Source organism: Gymnoscopelus microlampas, assembly GCF_963454915.1.
Source record: "Gymnoscopelus microlampas genome assembly, chromosome: 21".
In the NCBI taxonomy this organism is placed as follows: domain Eukaryota; kingdom Metazoa; phylum Chordata; class Actinopteri; order Myctophiformes; family Myctophidae; genus Gymnoscopelus; species Gymnoscopelus microlampas.
In genome coordinates this window covers 7437883-7458389 of record NC_139958.1, presented here as the reverse complement: position 1 = coordinate 7458389, position 20507 = coordinate 7437883, and the positions used below count along the sequence as shown (strand labels likewise).

General features: G+C 42.4%; 1 protein-coding gene across 1 annotated transcript in view; it reads left to right on the top strand.

Moving 5' to 3' along the window:
- Positions 1-616: 616 nt before the first annotated feature.
- The window catches only part of csgalnact1a (chondroitin sulfate N-acetylgalactosaminyltransferase 1a), a 59499-nt gene continuing 39608 nt past the window's right edge, over positions 617-20507 (top strand). Inside the window, 3 exon segments of the mRNA XM_084047598.1 lie at positions 617-753; positions 17022-18652; positions 18655-19063. Coding sequence (XP_083903724.1) covers positions 18200-18652; positions 18655-19063 — 862 coding nt within the window. The 5' untranslated portion in view covers positions 617-753; positions 17022-18199.

Here is a 20507-nt window from a genome sequence, read left to right as displayed (position 1 = left end):
CAATACTTTTACTTCTACTCCACTACATCTCAGAGGCTAATATTGTATCTTTACTCCACTACAATTATTTGAAAACTTTAGTTACTAGTTACTTTGTAGATTTTGATTATTATTACAAAACATACATTAACGACTTCAACATTTCTTATACAAAGATCATTTATTTATTTTTTTACAATTTATACATTTGAAAACTTGTGAAATGAGTCCTTTCTACTACTTCTTCTACTTTGGTACTTAAGTACATTTTGATACCAGTACTTTTGTACTTTTACTCAAGTAAATTTTGAATTCCAGACACACACAAAAAAAAGAGTACTTTTTCCACCACTGAAGCTCAGTTCGAAAGAAAAGACGGGTCAACATAGATGTCTAATTTAAATGTGGAGTCAGTGGGCTTTAGTGGAATATAAAGGCAGTAGTGTTGGTGTGGAGCTCAATCAGGTAACAAACGCTGCCTTTATGCAGTGTGGAGCGGAGTGAGAGAACTAGGCGGGGGCTCGGGGTGGGTGGGGTGGACCAGAGAGAGAGAGAGAGAGAGAGAGAGACACCAGAGAGAAAGAGAGAGAGAGCAGACCCACACACAACGCTCTCCTGTTCGCCGCAAGTTGCGCTTGTCTCGCCTTCAGTCCGGACCCAGCGGACCGGACGGGACGCACCGCAGTCAGTCCAGTCCGTTATATTATACCTCTATGGTCCAGTCTCCTCTACAGACCATCCTGGATGAACAGCCGAATAGCAACGGGTTTAATGGTAAGTAGCCAATCTATCCTAAAAGTAACGAGAGAAGATAATAGCTGCATGAAACAACAGCTTCTATCAGCAAATCACAAGGCTGTATCGTAATGCATTAGCCTTGGATACATAGATGTATTTTATCATGTCTTGACTCTTACTTTCGTATCTACGATAGTCTTGGCCTGCGACCCCCAATTGCGTCCTGCACTTTCACCAGTAAAGCCCGTACTACTCCGTAAATGGACAAAACATATATGTAACGGTGCTTACCCGGTTTCCCCAAATGTTAACTCACGCTTCGGTGTCTTTGTGCAATGTGTTAGTCCGTATTTTTCAATAGATGTGTGTTTTACGGCCGCCTGTGTCGGATTATGTCGGAAGTTCCGTGTACTCAGTTGGCGGTAGTGACGGGGCGCATCTGGTGAAAGACAGATGCACTTGATGTAAACAGGAAGTAAATGATGGGAGGAAAATGGTGTTCGGCCACAAACTGGATTAAAACACTTCTTTATTGAACAATACTGACTAATACATTGCAGAAAGACTCCGAAGTGCGAGTAAGCATTCGGGCCAACCGGGTAAGCCCCTTATGTATGTTTTTTTGTACATTTACGGAGAAGTACGGGCTTTACTGGTGAAAGTGCAGGACGCATTGGGGGGGGTGCAGGCCAAGACTATCGTAGATACGAAAGTAAAAGTCAAGACTCGATACATCTGATAAATACATCTGATAATCTTGATCCAAGGCTATGGCTGCGTGGTGTTCTACAAGTTGCGTACAACTACGTAAATATCGTATGATAGCCTAAGTTAACAAGACTTAAACGCACCTTTACTCGTGTGTGTGTGTGTGTGTGTGTGTGTGTGTGTGTGTGTGTGTGTGTGTGTGCCCGCGGGCGCGCGTGCGAGCGTGCTTTCACTGAACATTTTAATAGGGCTACTTATAATGAAAAATCAGTTCTGAATAACACTTAATCATGAATGCAGTAATGTATGCGTGTTCTTCTGCAAACTCCTACCTGCGCGCGCGCACACACACGCACACACGCGCACGCGCGCGCGCACACTCACAGGCACACACTCACAAGCACACACTAAATTTACTGAAAGAGCCCGGGTCTTATCAGGGAAATATTTCTAATCCAGCTTAGCAGACATTAACAACTATAAGTGCCTCATTCATTCCATGAAATATTTTGGTTATAAACTTTCCATGTTGGATGAATGGGACCAGATTAGGCTATATTAGGCCTATGTGGGGTTCCATTGTAGTATATGAATTATTCAGTTTTATTATGAGCTCTTAGTGGAGGAGAGACAGAGCAGTATATATGCTTATTTGTTATAGTGTTATTATCAGCTCGGTGGTGCCTAGTGCCCTAGTAGGCATGGACATGATTAATGGGACACTGTAATGCGATATGATATGTCATGACGTATTATGTGCCTTCTCTTCCTCAAAGATAAGGTTTCCTCCTCAGAGATGCTCAGTACAGCGGCAGCTTTGTGCTGTGTGTGTGTGTGTGTGTGTGTGTGTGTGTGTGTGTGTGTGTGTGTGTGTGTGTGTGTGTGTGTGTGTGCGCTGCGGGCCTGGTGTGAAACTATGATGTAACATCCCTGTTTCATTAATGCTTCACCTCCAATTACATAACAGACGTGCCGTCTTGTTTAGGTGATGCAAGGAGAGGATATATATAGAAATATTTAGCCAAGGAAGCTTTAATAACCACATTAACTGTTGTTCCTATTTTGGTGCATGGCATTATAGGCTAAATAAAACATAATTTCAAAACATTTCATTAGCAAATCTACAAGCTCACAATGTGTCTAAAAAAGGCCTTAACCATTGAGACCTGGAACGCATCTGTGTCACTTTAGACTTCTTTGGCTATTCAAAAATAGCAGATATACAAGCTCATTTTTTTTCAAAAAACTGTTAGGATTTAGAAAACATTTTTAAGAATCGCCTCAGGTCTTAATGGGTTAAAGTGGTTAAATGCCACTGAAGGATAATGGCCCCCAGAGCCACCTGTGTTTCACCCACGCATAAACCATTAGAAATTGCCCACATAAATTATCCAGTGTAACAGAGAGGGTTCAGTTGCCGGAGACAAACCGAGGAGTTGTACTGGCTCTACAAAGCGGATCCTCTTGGCTTCAGTCGCTGCATGTTAACCATCCACGCTAGGGACAGTGCTTGGCTCTGGCCCCTAGATGTTAACCATCCACGTTAGGGACAGTGCTTGGCTCTGGCCCCTAGATGTTAACCATCCACGTTAGGGACAACCGTTGGCTCTGCCTGGATGCAAAAACTGTCCACGGCAGGGACAACAGTTGGCTGTCTGCTGTCTGGGTGTTAACTGTCCACATTAGGGGTTAAACAGTTGGCTTTAAATTGCCTGGACCACTATTTTATACTTAGGCTATTAAAAAATAGCAAATGAAAATTTGGGCAAATCTTTGAATACATATATATTTTTAAAGCGAACATTTGTAACTCAAATCTTTGCTTCTGGGGGATGGGGGTCCACGGCCAAATACATATCATTTTGGAGGTCCTTGACATGAAAAAGTTTGATCACCACTGATATTATAGCAACATAAGTTTAAAAAAAACAACTGTTAGGATTTAGAAGACATTTGTAGAATCGGCCTCTGGTCTTAATGGGTTAAACCCTATACCTGGTTGACCGGAGATGCATTGTGAGTTTGTAGATCTGCTATTTTCTGGGAAAGCCCCCCCCCACAAAAAGGATGCTGGGTGAACCCCAGCATCTCTATTCTGGGGGGAACATTGTGAGGTAGGGGCAAAGTGAGGTAGGGTGTAAAAAGAGCATACCAAGTGCAGTTGCAACTCGGGTCCGTCTGACCAAGTATAGAGCATTGGTTCTCAAAGTGGGGTCTGGGGACCCCCAGGGGTCCTTGACGTGGTTCCAGGGGGTCCCCAGCTAAATGATAGATTAGGCACCAAATGGACCCCTATGGGTCTGTAACTCTGAGAGTGTACAAATGGAACCAAATGGACCCTAACGGGTCCATTTGGTTCCATTTGTACACTCTCAGAGTTAAATTGACATCAATTTTACAATATAAATTGCGGTCCAAGTGATAGAAATGCCATTAAATGGGGGTCCGTAGCCCCAATGCATGTCAATTTGGGGGTCCTTGACATGAAAAAGTTTGAGAACCACTGGTATAGAGGATTTAGTGGTTAACTGTCCACGTTAGGGACAACCGCTGGCTCTGCCTTCCCTGGTAAAGTGGTGTCTATAGCTGTCTGTCCAGGGGGCAGAGGGATGTAATGACGTCTGGAGGAACTGGACTGAACTTGGCTGGCACTGCTTTGAGTTTTTCACTATCCATCCATTGGTGAAAAAAACAAGTCCTAGAAATAATTATCTGGGGATTTATTTACCTTGTGTTTTGCAAGGATAAAACGTGTGCACAAATGTGTCTGTGCTTCTGTTTTGCTGCGCATCTTGTTTGTGTGCGTGTGCGTGTGCGTGTGCGTGTGCGTGTGTGTGTGTGTGTGTGTGTGTGAGGGCGTGTGCGTGTGCGTGCGTGCGTGCGTGTGTGTGTGTGTGTGTGTGTGTGTGTGTGTGTTTGTGTGAGTGCTTCTTTGACTTGAGGACCCATGAGACCGGCTCATGTTGTCTGCACATTTCTGAAGAGCTCACTCTCTTGGCTTGGGTTACACATTAACAAGCACAAACCTTAAGGTTTACTCTTGTCTATTATTGTCTTCTCTCTTACCCATCGATCATTTCTATTGGCTCCTTCTTACATAATCTCTCCCATGACTCAAAAGTTTTCAAGACTGTTTATTATTAGATTTGATATACGAGAACACAACACAAGAGCACGATTCTTTGGTTTTGGTTCCTCAACATTGTGGCAGAAATAATAAACAACAACAAAGACAAGATAAAGAATAGCAGCGATAGGCAGAAAAAAATTACAAAGTATGTACATTGGTCATCATAGCCAGTGGTGTAAAGTAACTAAGTACATTTACAATTTTGAGGTATTCTTACTTTTCTGGAGTATTTCCAATTTTCTGTATACTTTTACTTCTACTCCACTACATCTCAGAGGCAAATATTGCACTATTACTCCACTACAATTATTTGTAAACTTGAGTTACTAGTTACTTTGTAGAACATACATTAACCACTTCAGCCCTATATACATTTCGGCCATTTGAAAACAGCCGATCTACAAGCTCACAATGCGTCGCGATGCGATGCATTTTGTGCTTGTAGATCTGCTATTTTCAAACGTTTTTATACATTTGAAAACTTGCTGCGAAATGGGACATTCTGCATAATGAGTACTTTCTACTTTTGGTACTTTAAGTACATTTTTATGGCAATACTTTTGTACTTTTACTCAAGCAAATTTTGAATTCCGGACTTTACTTGTAACAGTATAGTAGAGTATATCTACATTGCAGTATTGATACTTAAGTAAGAAATGTGAGTACTTTTTCCACCACTGCTGTTATGTATGCCCCCCTTAAGCCATTGATCATTTCTATCATCTCATTCTAACATAATCTCCTCCCATGTAAAGACATCAGATTGTTCTGAGACAGCTGAGAAAATGAGCAACAGTACTCTTCCTACGTGTCTCTCATTCATTATACACAAACTAAGTTATTTCACCAATAATTACATATACTGTAGATGCTCTATGCTTAGTGTTCTGCTGTGGCTTTTCGTGGTTTGCTGAATATGAGAGAGAGCACTATGGGGATAAATCACTGACAACATTAGTAGCACTTAGCCGTCGTTAATTTGCCTTCACAATGTGAATGAGGACATTGTGGAGTTGGGTGGTGAGTGGTGGCTGTTTATTGCATTGATGGTTTATATGTTTTATGGAGCAGATCAATCTGTTTTCATGTTCCGTTTTGGATCACTTTGCCTGATTCATTGCACGGTGTAAATCATGAATGAATGAAGTCCTGCCAGGCAGGCAGAAACCCCAACGTTTGTGTTCCCTGCTGCTGCCCGTTTTAAATGAATTTAGTAGTGTGACACACTCATGTTCAGGGTTAGAGTCAAGTGAGCTAAGCTCCTTTGCAGTGGTGTAAAGTAACTAAGTACATTTACTCAAGTACTGTACTTAAGCACAGTTTTGTGGTATTTGATACTTTACTGGAGTATTTCCAATTTTCAATGCTTTTACTTCTACTCCACTACATCTCAGAGGCAAATATTGTACTGTTACTCCACAACAATTATTTGAAAACTTTAGTTACTAGTTACCAAATGATTATATTATAAAACATACATTAACCACTTTAGCCCTTTATACATAGGCTATTTGAAAATAGCCGATCTACAATCTCATGCGACGCGTTGTGAGCTTGTAGATCTGCTATTTTCAAACATTTTAGTACTTTTACTTTTGGTACTTTAAGTATATTTTGGTGCCAATACTTTTGAACTTTTACTCAAGTAACATTTTGAACATAGGGCCTTTTACTTGTAACAGAGTATTTTTTATAATGTGGTATTGGTACTTTTACTTCAGTAAAACATCTGAGTACTTATCCACCACTGCTCTTTTGTACTTTGTCATACGATGCGTCATACGGCAAAAAATAGCAGATCTACAAGCTCACACGAGCGTGAGCTTGTACATTGGCAATTGTGTGGCCGTACGACAGACTATACATTAAGCACTTAGACATAGAGAGGAAGAGAAGAGAGGAAAAAGGAGTGAATGTGATGTTAACATGAGGCGCTTGCCCTGTAGTAGTAGTTAGTAGTGAAACGGAAGAGAGAGAAAAGTGTAGCATGTGTTTAAGGGTCTTCCAGATGGCAGGTCTGGCAGGGGAAACCAGTCTCTAATGAATGGTAAAGAGAATCACCTGAGGGAACTAGAGACATCAAAGGACCCCTTTCTCTACTTATTTTTCTCCCACAACCCCCCCTTTCTGCCAGTATTAGAAGTCAAATGCAACTCTCATTACTGTCCAGTGTTGATTTTGTCGACTAAAACTATGCCGAAACAACTTTTTTCACTGACGAAAACTAAATACTATGAAAAAAAAACTAAGCTATGATGACTAAAACTAAGACTAAATATATTGACAATTTCGTCAACAAATAAAAACTAGACAAAAATGTTAGTGAGGGACGAGTGGAGAAGAGATCCAGTAGAACTAATAGACACGTCATTTTATGTTTGGTTGCACTTGGGTGTCGCGCTCTGAAATAGCAGATCTACAAGTTCACAACGCGTCGCGGGCTTGTAGATCGGCTATTTTCAGCATGCAACCAAGTGTAAAATCAGTCATTACGACGCCATCAAGGCACCGCCAAAATACATTTTAGTCGACTAAATCAACTGTAGATTTAGTCGACTAAAACTAGACTATAAATAAAACATTTCTGATGACTAAAATATGACTAAAACTCAACAAAATCTCCTTAATTGTCTCTCTCTCTAGCTTTGCCTAATTTCTTCAGTAACAACTCTCTCATATTGGTGTTTTCTTTTATACAGCAGCTGTGACTCACTCACTGTAAGTAATATCTGAGGTTAGTTTTAGTGTGTGGTCTCTTCTCTTCTCTTCTCTTCTCTTCTCTTCTCTTCTCTTCTCTATCTCTATCTTCTTCTATCCAGTCAAGTTCATTCTGCCCTCAAGACATTCTTCTTGTTAAAGAGAGGTGTCCAAGGGTCAAGTTCAGACAGATTGCCTGAGAAAACAACAAAAACAACAGACCTGTCACCTGACATTCCAGGCCAACACGTGCACACACACTGCACACAAACAGCTCTGACTCATACCAAACGATGAAGGGTGGTTAAGTCCTTCATCACTATTTCTCAATATTAACTCCCTTAATCACATTATTCAACAATGTACCTCCATGTCTTGTACAGTACGTCTTTATTTACTGAAATCAGAGTGTAACTACTATGTCATTTACTGTGTCATCAACACAGATGAAAGCAGAGGCAACAGAGATATAGATAGGTTATGATTTAGTGAACTATTTTCTCCTTTCTCCACAGAATGAAATGGAGAATATTTGCAATATCTCATTATTGAATTTGTTATGTGGCCGGTGGCCCATTAAAATGTACCCATCACAATGGATAATTTAACATTAGCCCACTAGTAAACACAAACACATACACACACACACACACACACTTCTAACAGACTTGGAAGGGCATCGGACCATGAAATACCTAAGACGACAAATCGTGTCAGACGCCACCTCTCAGACATGCCATACAAACAAAAATATGCAGGGATTTACCTGGAATTTAACTTTTTCACAGCAGCCATATTAATGTGAAATAGTAGGGTAAACACAGGTGTAACCAATGACACTAATTACAATTTCAATTTAGTCGCTCTTATCGAGTGCTGCTTACAATAGGCAAGGTAATCACTTAGATAGAATGCAAAGGGACAGAGTGTAGTCAGTGCCTCAGGAAATTAGAGTCACAGGAAAACCAAGAACCTAGCATCTAAACCAGTGGTTCTCAAACTTTTTCATTTCAAGGCCTTTAGGCCATGGACCCCCCATTTGATATCTCTGGGACCCCAATCTATACTATGAAATCCTAACTCTGAGAGTGTACAAATGGAACCAAATGGACCCGTAAGGGTCCATTTGGTTCCATTTGTACACTCTCAAAGTTACAGTCATGTAACTCCTCAAGGACCCCTGGGGGTCCCCGGACCCCAGTTTGAGAACCACTGATCTAAACAATACTATCAGAATAATTATCGGTACATCGAAATTATAGGACAATGAATGAAATAACATCTAAATTACATTCTTAACATTGTGGTAAAACAAAAGAAAGAAAACAAAACACAAGCCTGAGTGATTAACCACATGAACCCTAGCATCCCTATTCTTGGCATAATAGGTGAACATTTGATGAAAATAACGTTTAGCGATGACGTCACAATGTGACATGTTGTGAGCATGTGGATCTGCTATTTCATTATTTGATGTACAGTAGAGGGTTTAAGTGGTTAATGGCTCCATTCCATTTAGTGTAGCCAAGAGTCTTTCCAGTGAGCCGACATGTAAAAATGTACAATTTGACCTGAGTGGAGCACAAACTTGATTAGTTAATATACTGTAATGCAATATAATATAATATAACATGCACGCACATTGACACATGACACTTTGAACCTACTGTACACGTCTTTATGCCTTTCAATCCGGGGACAGCGTCTGTGTCATTTTAGATGTTGCTCTATATATACAGCAACATTATTATTATTATTATTTATTATTATTATTATTATTATTTGATTTAGAACATTGGTTCTCAAAGTGGGGTCCGGGAACCCCCAGGGGTCCTTGGGTGGGTTCCATGGGGTCCCCAGCAAAGTGTGTTAATATAGCATCACAATAATTATAACCTTTTATACTTTGGCTATTTTTGAAAGATCCTGAAAATGTGTACAAATCTTTGAATATATATATATTTTTAAAGCGAACATTTGTAACTCAAATCTTTGCTTCTGGGGGTCCCTGGAACAAAACATTTCTTTGAGATGGGGGTCCGCGGTCAAATACATATCATTTTGGGGGTCCTTGACATGAAAAAAAACCCACTGATTTAGAAGGCGATTTTAGAAGCGGTCTCAGGGGTTAAGACTGCACACACACACACATTATGCACACTAGGTAAAAATACATACACATAGAGACACATGTAAATAGATATTACACACACACACACACACACACACACGGTTAATTGTTAGAAGTACATAGCACACTTTGCGGTGCTATGACTAATCTACACACTTCTTTTTTCTTGGAGTAGGATAACTTCCCGGAGTTATCCTACCGTTTCATGTCAAAAGCGCTGCCGTGTAGACGGTCTAATGCCTCAGACAGAGTAGGGCTATGGTCTGCTCACTGTCTGCCACACAGACAAACACATGCAAACACAACATGCCAGCGGTGTGTGATTTCTGCTGCGGCGGTGTGACGCTCGTCCATGAATGGAACAGAGGAAATGGAGAATTGGAACTATACGCTTCTGTTCTTTCATTCATTCTGTCTCTTCTCCTTCTCTTGCCGCCCCACGTAGTAAAACCATCGGTTGTCAATTTGTTGTACTGTACACCTGAGAGTGTACAAAGTCGATGCAATTAACCAATCAAGACCTGGAACGCATCTGTGTCATTTTTTGATTTGATTTTACACTTTGGGCTATTCAAAAATATCAGATATACAAGCTCATAGCGCGGCACCGAGTGCCGCGCTATGAGCTTGTAGATCTGCTATTTTTGAAAAATCGAGAAAATGTGTGCAAATTAATATATTTATATTCTTTTAAAGCGAACATTTTGAACTCAAATCTTTGCTTCTGGGGGGGTCCCTGGAATAAAATATTTTGAGATGGGGGTCCGCGGCCAAATACATATCATTTTGGGTGGTCCTCGACATGAAAAAGTTTGAGCACCACTGATATAGAAACATACGTTTTTCGGAAAACTCTTAGGATTTAGGAGACATAAGTAACTCTCATGAGATAAATGAACACCAGGGTTTTACTGTGTGCACGTTTAGCCTGATTGTGTCTATACCTCATTCTCCTCATCTCTTCACCTACAGTACAGTACAACCAGTGGTGTAAAGTAACTAAGTACATTTACTCAAGTATTGTAATTAAAGGTAGGGTAAGTGATATTTTTTGGTGTATACATTTTTTTGTTAAAAAGGTACTATAGTACTATATTCTGAGAGTAATCATTGGTACAGAGCGTTTGTTTGGTCACAGGGGTCTCTCCAGCTCTTTAGTAAACAGAATATAGAACATTTTCAGGTAGGTGACAACATTTAAGCCAATCAGGAGAGAGCTGGAGAGACATGGAGACTCCTTTTACTGAACAAACACTCTATAGCAATAAGTACTATCAGAATATAGAGCTATTTAACACTTACTTACGCTTTAAGACTAAAACACTTTAAGTACAGTTTTGAGGTATTTTTTACTTTGCTGGAGTACTTCCAATTTTCAGTCGGCTACTTTTACTTACTCCACTACATCTCAGAGGCAAATATTGTACTTTTACTCCACTACAATTATTTGAAAACTTTAAACAAAAGAGGATTTACAAAGAAGTACTGCTTGCCAAAAAGGTGTGAAATGCAGACTTGCAAAGAAAAGAATCCCAAGCCACTCAGAAAATGTATGAATTTATTTAGAGCAAGGCGAATGAGTATGACCTCTAAATAAATTCATACATTTTCTTCACGACAGACAGAGTGCCTTGGAATTCTTTTCTTTGCAAGTCTGCATTTCACACCTTTTTGGCAAGCAGTACTTCTTTGTAAATCCTCTTTTGTTTATATGATCCTACCTGTGTCACCAAAGAGCACCTATATCTCAGAGCCACTGAATGATCCCTTTAGCGCTTCTTTCTCTCTCTTTTTGATTTGAAAACTTTAGTTACTAGTTACTTTGCAGATATAAATTATTATATTATAAAACATACATTAACCACTTTAGCCCTAATTTATACCTAGGCTATTTGAAAATAGCAGATCTACAAGCTCACAACGCGTCGCACCGCGACGCGTTGTGAGCTTGTAGATCGGCTATTTATTTATTTTTTGGTACTAAGTATATTTTTTATGCCAATACTTTTGTACTTTTACTCAAGTAGCATTTTGAACACAGGCCTTTCACTTGTAACAGAGTATTTTTATATTGTGGTACTGCTACCTTTACTTATAAGTAAAATATCTGAGTACTTCTCTTCACATACAGTACAACTCACGCACACGTGCACGCACGCATGCACACACACACACAGACAATGCCCTCTAGGCAGAAGCTGCAGAAGGAGGGACAGGAAGTGCATTTTGTGTCTGAACCAGATGCCCCCAGAGATCAACAACACAGGAGGTGTCTCTCTGATCTCTATCTAGACTCTGACGGAGTCTCTCTCTCTCTCTCTCTCTCTCTCTCTCTCTCTCTCTCTCTCTCTCTCTCTCTCTCTCTCTCTCACTCTCTCTCTCTCTCTCTCTCTCTCTCTCTCTCTCTCTCTCTCTCTCTCTCTCTCTCTCTCTCTCTCTCTCTCTCTCTCTCTCTCTCTCTCTCTCTCCCTCCCCCCCCCCCCCCCCCCCCCCCCATTTGGTGTATATTTCATATCTTCCACTGTCCCACTTCCTCCAGTCCACACTCTCCCTTTCTCAGCCCTGCAAATATATTTCTATTTCAGGGCAAAAGGGAATCAGACGTGTCATAAACGGAAAAAAAAACACATTTATCAGCTCTGTCATTTCAGGAAATGCATCCCACCGGCCCGGCCTGGCCCGGGCTGGCCGTGGACACTGAGTCTCGTTTCTCTGTTTGTGTATGAGCCTGAAACTGTTTACACTGCTCTGAAATAACGCTGTGCAGATTCTCTGCCCTCAGTCCAAACAGCATTATGCAAACACAGATGTGGGAGATTTGTGATGGAATCTGTGTGACTGAGTCTAATCAATAAGTCTCAGAGTGTGTTAAACCTAATAGAAACACAAATGGGGAAGTCATTCTGGGCCACAAAACCACACAGAAACAGGAACTCTTGCAATATAACAATACATGTTATGTTACAGTATTTTTTGTTTGTTTGTTTGTTTTTCTGGTGTAGTAATGTACTCTATCGCGTTGATGTGGACATGATCTGATACACATCATTTCCTGTGTATCACGTGTGCTTTACATTACATTACGGTCATTTAGCAGACGCTTTTATCCAAAGCGACTTACAATAAGTGCATTCAACATAGGTAGTGAACGAAACTACTAATCACCAGAAGTCTTATGTGCATTCCCTACCTAGCGCTAAGGTAAAAGTGCAATATATCAGCTATACCTACTGTCTTCAGGCATTAGTGTGCTCTAATGCCTGAGAGCAAGTCCCCGGGTTCGATTCCCAGCCGCCCCCGGACCGTTCACTGCATGTGACTCCCATGCCCCCTTTTTCAGTGTTTCCTGTCTCTCTACTGGAGGCTCAAAAAGCCCCAAAAATAACGCATTATAACGCAAATAATGCACTATTCCTGTACACTATTTCAGATGTCGGACTATCCGAAAATAGCCAATATACAAGCTCACAACGTGTCGCAATCGCGACGCGTTGTGAGCTTGTAAATTGTCTATTTTCTAAAGATTGTAAAACATTTTGTTAAAATCTTGAATTTCTTTATCTAAGAACCTGGTTAAAACATATTTTTTAGTTCATATGGCCCAGCACCGGCAGAGAAGAAACAGTGACATAGTGGAAGATACATTAAAATGCTAAGAAGATTCACAGTAGTGTTATTTCTCTAGGCTAATTTGGAATTGTGTATATTCTTTTGACTCGTGGGTGAAGTAAGGACACAGGGACTACTTCTGAGGCAAGAGTTGCCAAGACAACGCATGCACCCCAAATTACATCATTTCCTGTGTGAAACTCCATGCCAGTTTGATTTTACTGGAAGTGATGGTAAACCTTCTGGGTTATAGGGGGCAGATCATTAATTTTCATACAAAGTTGACAGCTGGTTCTCAAAGTGGGGTCCGGGGACCCCCAGGGGTCCTTGGGGGGGGGGGGGTTCTAGGGGGTCCTCAGCAAAAGTAATTAACGTAGCATCACCATAATTATAACCACTTTTTTACACTTTGGCTATTTTTTCAAAAATCTCGAACTTTAGTGAACATTTTTAACACAAATCTTTGCCTCTGGGGGTCCCTGGCACAACATATTTTCAGATGGGGGTTCGCAGCCAAATATCAATTTGGGAGGGTGACGGGTCCTTGACGTGAAAAGGTTTGAGAGCCACTGCTCTGTGCAGCAATGTTGTCTTCATTACTGTAGATATAGGGCAGCTACAGAGTCGTGCCTTCATTTGAATCCTTAGGTGTTGGTATATATATATATATGGCTCTGTTAGCCACAGAGTGCCACGTAGCTATAGCTAGTGAATCGACGTATTCATACCTAGTGAGGCTCAGCAGTTTGATGGAGTCACCATTCATAAATCATGTACGCCATTATGCCTCCATTTTAACAAGGCAACCTAGTAGCTGAGCCCGTATGTGGCTCTTTACTGTACCTAGGCCTGTCACAATTATTACATAATCACCTAATCGCAATTATTTCAGATAATATTTTTTTGCATAATCGTCATGATCAGTAACATGTTAAAAATGTTCATATATTATTACGAAAATAAAAGAATCAATCAATGAATCACTCATACTTTCAAACATTTTCAAAAATAGTGGAAATAGCAGATTTACACGCTCAATGTCGTGATGCGACACATTTTGAGCGTGTAGATCGGCTATTTTCCACTCGGCTAATTCCACTATTAATGTCTTTTTTTGAAAGTTAAGGAATTTTACTCTGAGTGTTACAGAACCGTAAGGGTCCATTTGGACGACTTCTGGTTGTCCCCGGACCAGATGTTGAGACACAGTGGGCTTGTGTGTTTGTTTTGGTATTTGCAGTAAACCACTGGTGGACAAACTTGTGGACACAGAGGGACACACACATACATTATATACACAGAGACAGACCGTGTCATTAATAACTACACTTTCACACTTTGCTTCATGCCTCTTAACTAAGCCAGGCTCTGAAAGTCAGAAAGGGTCCGGCACTAGTAATGGTCACAAGAAGAACAATAAATAGTTATAATGGACAGACAGACAGACAGACAGACAGAGACATGTCATGCAAAATATATTTTCAATATCAACCAATGCACCTTCTGTTATTGAAACTCAAGGTGGAATGAACACACTGGAGTATTATGCTGCCCCACACAGAAAACATACATGACAGGCATTTTTATCCATTCATAATCATATCAAAATTGTGGTCTTTTCTAATTATTATTATTCAAAACAATAAGCACGCACGTAACCACATCAACCAAAGCGTCCCTATTCTGCCGTGAACATTGGAGAAAATAGCAGTTCTACAAGCTCACAACAATGACGCATTGCACAAATCAAAAACCTGTGGAGAGCTTCTATGGTAATGATTCTAAGATGATGTTTCAGAATTGCACCAAACTAGTTTTTTTTATGTCTGAAAGCTGCTATCCATTATGATGATTGTGAGTGATGATGAGATTTGACATTCTGATGTCAGACTCATCAGCTCATTGTGGTGGCGTGTGCAATTATGTTCCCCTGCCTGCACCTAGACTTAACATCCATTATCCTCATTCTAATTATGATCCTAGGCTAAACCTCAGGGCTTAAAGACATTGTGGTGGAGATTGGAGAAATGTAACATCATTCTCTTGTTCATTCACCGCTGGTTTCCATGTATTTCATATTGCTACTAGAGCTATGGAGTAACAGGAAAATAACCCTCTTATTTCAAATTATTACTTTCCTGGTTTAAACACTTGAACCCTATATCTAACTGATACACTTTAGGAACGGGAACAAGAAACAGATATTGCCACCGCTTCGGACCATCGGCATATCCGTTGGCAGATATACCAATGGTCCGAGGCGGGGGTTAATCCGCCCCTGGCACCGATCCTATTCCCACTTCCATTGGGAATTACGGGGCCAACTGAACAAGAGTGGCAACAGAGTGTTTGGTTTGGAGCAGACTCATCTTGTCACTCTCTGTCATAGTGATATAGTCCTGCATCAGATCACATGTCCCTATCCGAATCAGGCTCTCCAATAGGCTACCCTATGTTTTGTCTTTCTTGCTGTTTCAACGACGTCCACAACAACTGTGATTTATTACTTAGGGTAGGGTAAGTGATTTACTTTGGTTAAAATAAGTGTCAAATAGCTCTATATTCTGATAGTACTCATTGTTATAGAGTGTTTGTTCAGTAAAAGGAGTCTCCGTGTCTCTCCAGCTCTTTATTAAACAGGAAATGCATTTTCAGTACTCTCTCCTGATTGGCTTAAATGTTGTCACCTACCTGAAAATGTACATATATTCTGTTTACTAAAGAGCTGGAGAGACCCCTGTGACCAAACAAACGCTCTGTAGCAATGATTACTATCAGATTATGGTACTTTAACCTTTGAAGTTTTTTTTAATATATATATATATATTTATCACTTACCCTACCTTTAAGTTAACCTGATGTTAATGTCCCATAGTAACTGATCACACCATTTTGTTTAGATTCTGTCAAAACAAACTGGTTAAGTGGTTCATTCTAGGGTTTAGTCACCCTTATGACCTCATGAAGACATTGACTAAGAGAGACCGGTACATGGGAGTGACACTCCATCAAATCATTTTTATTTTCTACCATAACTGCACAAGATCTCATTTAGCCCAACCGTTCCTTGCTTCAAACATTTTCAGAGCAGTGGAGGTCCGGCTGAACAGATGTCCTGTCTTCCCTCATTCAGCTGTTAGTTAGAGCACAGTCCAGTATTCACTACTGCCATAAACTAATCCTTTCATTAGGATCTCGGCTTCAGTTAGGCCTGCCAAAGAGCTAACTGTGCGCTAAGTCAATAGACTCTCACGCACTCGTGCACGCACGCACACACACATGCACACAGTGCACGCACGCACTTGTGCTCACACACGCACACAGTGCACACATGCACGCGCGCACACACAAACGCACAGACACACACACACACTAACCCTGACACACACACACACACACACACACACACACACACACACACACACACACACACACACACACACACACACACACACACACACACACACACACACACACACACACACACACACACACACACACTGACACTGAAACATAAATATACACATATCCTTTCCATTCATATTCAAATTAATATGTGTGCTCTCTTATCCAGAATCCACATACTGTACGCTATCCTTGCGCGTGCGCGCGTGTGTGTGTGTGTGTGTGTGTGTGTGTGTGTGTGTGTGTGTGTGTGTGTGTGTGTGTGTGTGTGTGTGTGTGTGTTTGTGCGCGCCCGTATAGACTTTACGGGCACACATGCCCTCGCACATTGCTTCATTCTTTCACACGTCGGTGACACTTCAGTGTGTTTTGTCAGGAGCTGTAGTCTTGGAGGAATGCTTAGTTTGGCTTTGGCCTCTGCTGCACGCTAGTTCTAAACCAGCATGTCAGAGAGAGAGTGGTCTGGCATGTTTTCCTCCTCTCTTAAACTTCATTTAAACAATACAACATAAGTATGTGATGATGGTGCAAGATGTTAAGAATCATCAAGTTATAAAAATGTCCCCTCCCTCTCCCTCTCTCTCTCTCTCTCTGTCTCTCTCTCTCTCTCTGTCTCTCTCTCAGCCCACAGAGGTCTCAGGGGGATCGTGCGGCCCATGACGAAACCGCCGGCGACCACAGAGGATCCGTTTCCTCATGCCCCGTACATCTACATCCATCCCTCCAGCCTGATGCTGGATGCATCAATCCTTTCGCATGAGACCATCAGTGGAGCATTCTGCATTCCATGAGACAAACACACTGTTCAATATCCTGGGCTTACATTCTTAGACAGTATCTCAGAGCTGTCTGTCTGTCTGTCTGTTACACAGACGGGAAGACGAGGATATTATTCTGGACCAACTGAGAGAGACTAAATGATGACATCATTTGTACATATGAGTCGCAGATGACTGTTAGATGATGATGGAACCACCAGGCTCTGGTCTGTGGAGCTGAATGGAACCAACGGGAGAGTTTCGTCTAGCATGTCAATGGAAAAGCAATGACCTAATTCATGATACGATGACCGAACGCTGATATCTTAACTACTACTGCCCCCCCCCCCCCCACACCTCACTGTGCAGCTTAAAGATAATAAGTGACACATGCAAGCATTATCGTAGTGTGTGAGGTTATTATACACTGTTTCTGCCATGCGTGCGTACCCGCACACATAGGCTCATGTGTATGTGTGTTGTTGTGTCCTGTTCAGTGGTGGACAGTAGCTAAGTACATTTACCTAAGTACTGTACTTAAGTACAATTTTGAGATATTTGTACCTTACTTGAGTATTTCCAATTTCCAGCAGTTTTACTTCTACTCCACTACATCTCAGAGGCAAATATTGTACTTTTACTCCAGTACAATTATTTGAAAACTTTTAGTTACTTTGAAGATTTTGATTATTATTAACCACTTCAGCCCTTAATATACATTTCAGCCATTTGAAAAGAGCTGATCTACAAGCTCACAATGCGTCGCATCGCGACGCATTGAGAGCTTGTAGATCTGCTATTTTCAAAACTGAGAACTTGAACTGGGACATTCTGCATAATGAGTACTTTAAGTACATTTTGATGCCAATACTTTTGTACTTGTACTCAAGTGGATTTTGAATTCCGGACTTTTACTTACTAACATAGTATTTCTATATTCCAGTATCGATAGTACTTTTTCCACCACTGGTCCTGTTCCTGTTCTGGGTGTATGGCCGTTTAAATCAGATAGATAAGCGCAGCGTTAAGTGTGTTGTTGTTGTGATGTTGCGGCGCGGGCTCCTGTCCTGGGCGTCCCGCGTGGGAGGGGTGCTCGTCCTCGTGTGCTGCTCGCTGTCCCTCCTCTACGTCATGACCTGCAGCCCGCCGCACTCCGACGAGCCCCCGCTGAGCCACGCCCTGCCCCACGCCGGACCCAACCATCTCACCCTGCTGGGGGGCACGGGGCACGGGGCCGCTGGAGCGGGGGGGCCCGCCGCGGCAAGGGAAGGAGGAACCGGAGCGGTCCAGAGCGGAGGCCCCGCCCCCCCAGGAGGAGGAGGAGGAGCCCAGTCCTACCAAGCCCTTCTCCAGGAGCGCGAGGAGCAGCACCGCCTCCACATCACCTCCTTGAAGAAACAGATCGCGCAGCTGAAGGAGGCCTTGCAGGAGAGGAGCCAGCAGCTCAAAGGGGTCCAGGAGACCCTGGAGAGGGCGGCGGCGGCTGCGGCCGGGCCCGGGGGGGCCCGGCGGAGGGACAAGGAGGAGGGGTACTGGGCGTGGCTCGGGGCGGCGGGGGCTTGGGGGAGGCGCAGGGGGCCAAGAGCCAACAGGCCGACCTCCAGGAGTTCCTGAGGAGCCAGCTGCTGAAGGCCGAGGTGAACGCCGGCACCCGTCTGCCCAGCGAGTACGCGGTGGTGCCCTTCGAGAGCTTCACCCTGCAGAGGGTGTACCAGCTGGAGACGGGGCTGACCCGGCACCCCGAGGAGAAGCCCGTCCGGAAGGACAGGAGGGACGAGCTGGGCGACGTGCTGGAGACGGCCCTCCACAGCCTCAACGTACCACCGCCGCCTCAGGCTCAGCCGGAGGGTCTGGGCAAAGGGGGCAAGACGACGGGCAAGGTCTACACGCCGTCTGACTTCATAGAAGGTGAGGATATAGGTCGACACATTATCACGTTTTATCAGACCATTGAATGGGCGAAGTAGGCGACCTACTCGTGATTTATCAGACCATTTATTGGGTGTTATCAGGACATACTGACCTACGATGACTTGAAAGTAATACTAGGTAACTTTTTCAACAAAACTAAAGTTAAATTGTATATCTTTTGTGAGTGGCAAATGTTTCACAACACCCACTCCATGAATTTCACCCCCGAAAGCCTTTTATAAACTATTTTATATTGAAACGGTGGTTAGGTTAGCCATTCCCGCGAAAATGACGTCATCCGGCCGGAAAACGGAAACAGAAATGCACCGGTTTCCTGTTTGGCCAGGAACTACCGCGCTAATAACAAAAAGGAATCTCACGCTGTTTTTAAGAGATTGTCTTCCGGTGAAAACAAATGGAATTCTGGGTAACGGAGGAATAAACGAACGGCCTGCAGTGGCGGTAATGACCAGCACAGGCTGCTAAAAATCGTTATTTGTGGACAGTCTCAAGCGAACTGGAGCCACGTGAGGGACCACCGAGCGAGCTAAAGCGAGCGAGTTGCCGTGCCGAACGTTGCGTTGCGACCGTCCAAGTTATGTACCGATAGACACAGAATGGTAAATCATGTTGTGGGGACTGCTCTGCCTCCGAGTAGGTCAGTATCTCCTGATTACACCCAATGAATGGTCTGATAAATCGCAGGTAGGTCAGTATGTCGCCTACTTCGCCCATTCAGTGGTCTGATAAAACAACGTGATAATGTCCCATTCAATGCATTGGTAGCATTCAAAGCCGGTCCATTTTTAAACCACTGGTTGTCAACCTGGGGTCTGGGGACCTCCTTACGAGACTGTAACTCTTGAGTGTACAAATGGAACCAAATGGACCCTTAGTGTCCATTTATTCTCTCTCAGAGTTAAAGGAATAGTTCATCCAAAAAATGATTTATTTTCTATGAATTACACACCCCATGAACCCAATCCTGTGTTCATTTTACTCTGAGAGTGTACAGTACACTGAGAGTGTACAAATTGACCAGTAATGGTCAATTTCTGCACTCAGAGTGAAATGATTATTATGAACACTGAGAGGGCTTTACTGTGTAAATGTTTTATGAGAGAGAGAGAGAGAGACTCCTGAAGTCAGGATATCCTGCAGACAGTAATGCACTCACATGATCACACACATGCCGTAGGACATGAACACAGCTGCTCCTTGTTTACAGGGGAGCATCACCACCAGCGTGTGTGTGTGTGTGTGTGTGTGTGTGTGTGTGTGTGTGTGTGTGTGTGTGTGTGTGTGTGTGTGTGTGTGTGTGTGTGTGTGTGTGTGTGTGTGTGTGTGTGTGTGTGTGTGTGTGTCTGTGTGTGTGTGTGTGTGTGTGTGTGTGTGTGTGTGTGTGTGTGTCTGTGTGTGTGTGTGTGTGTGTGTGTGTGTG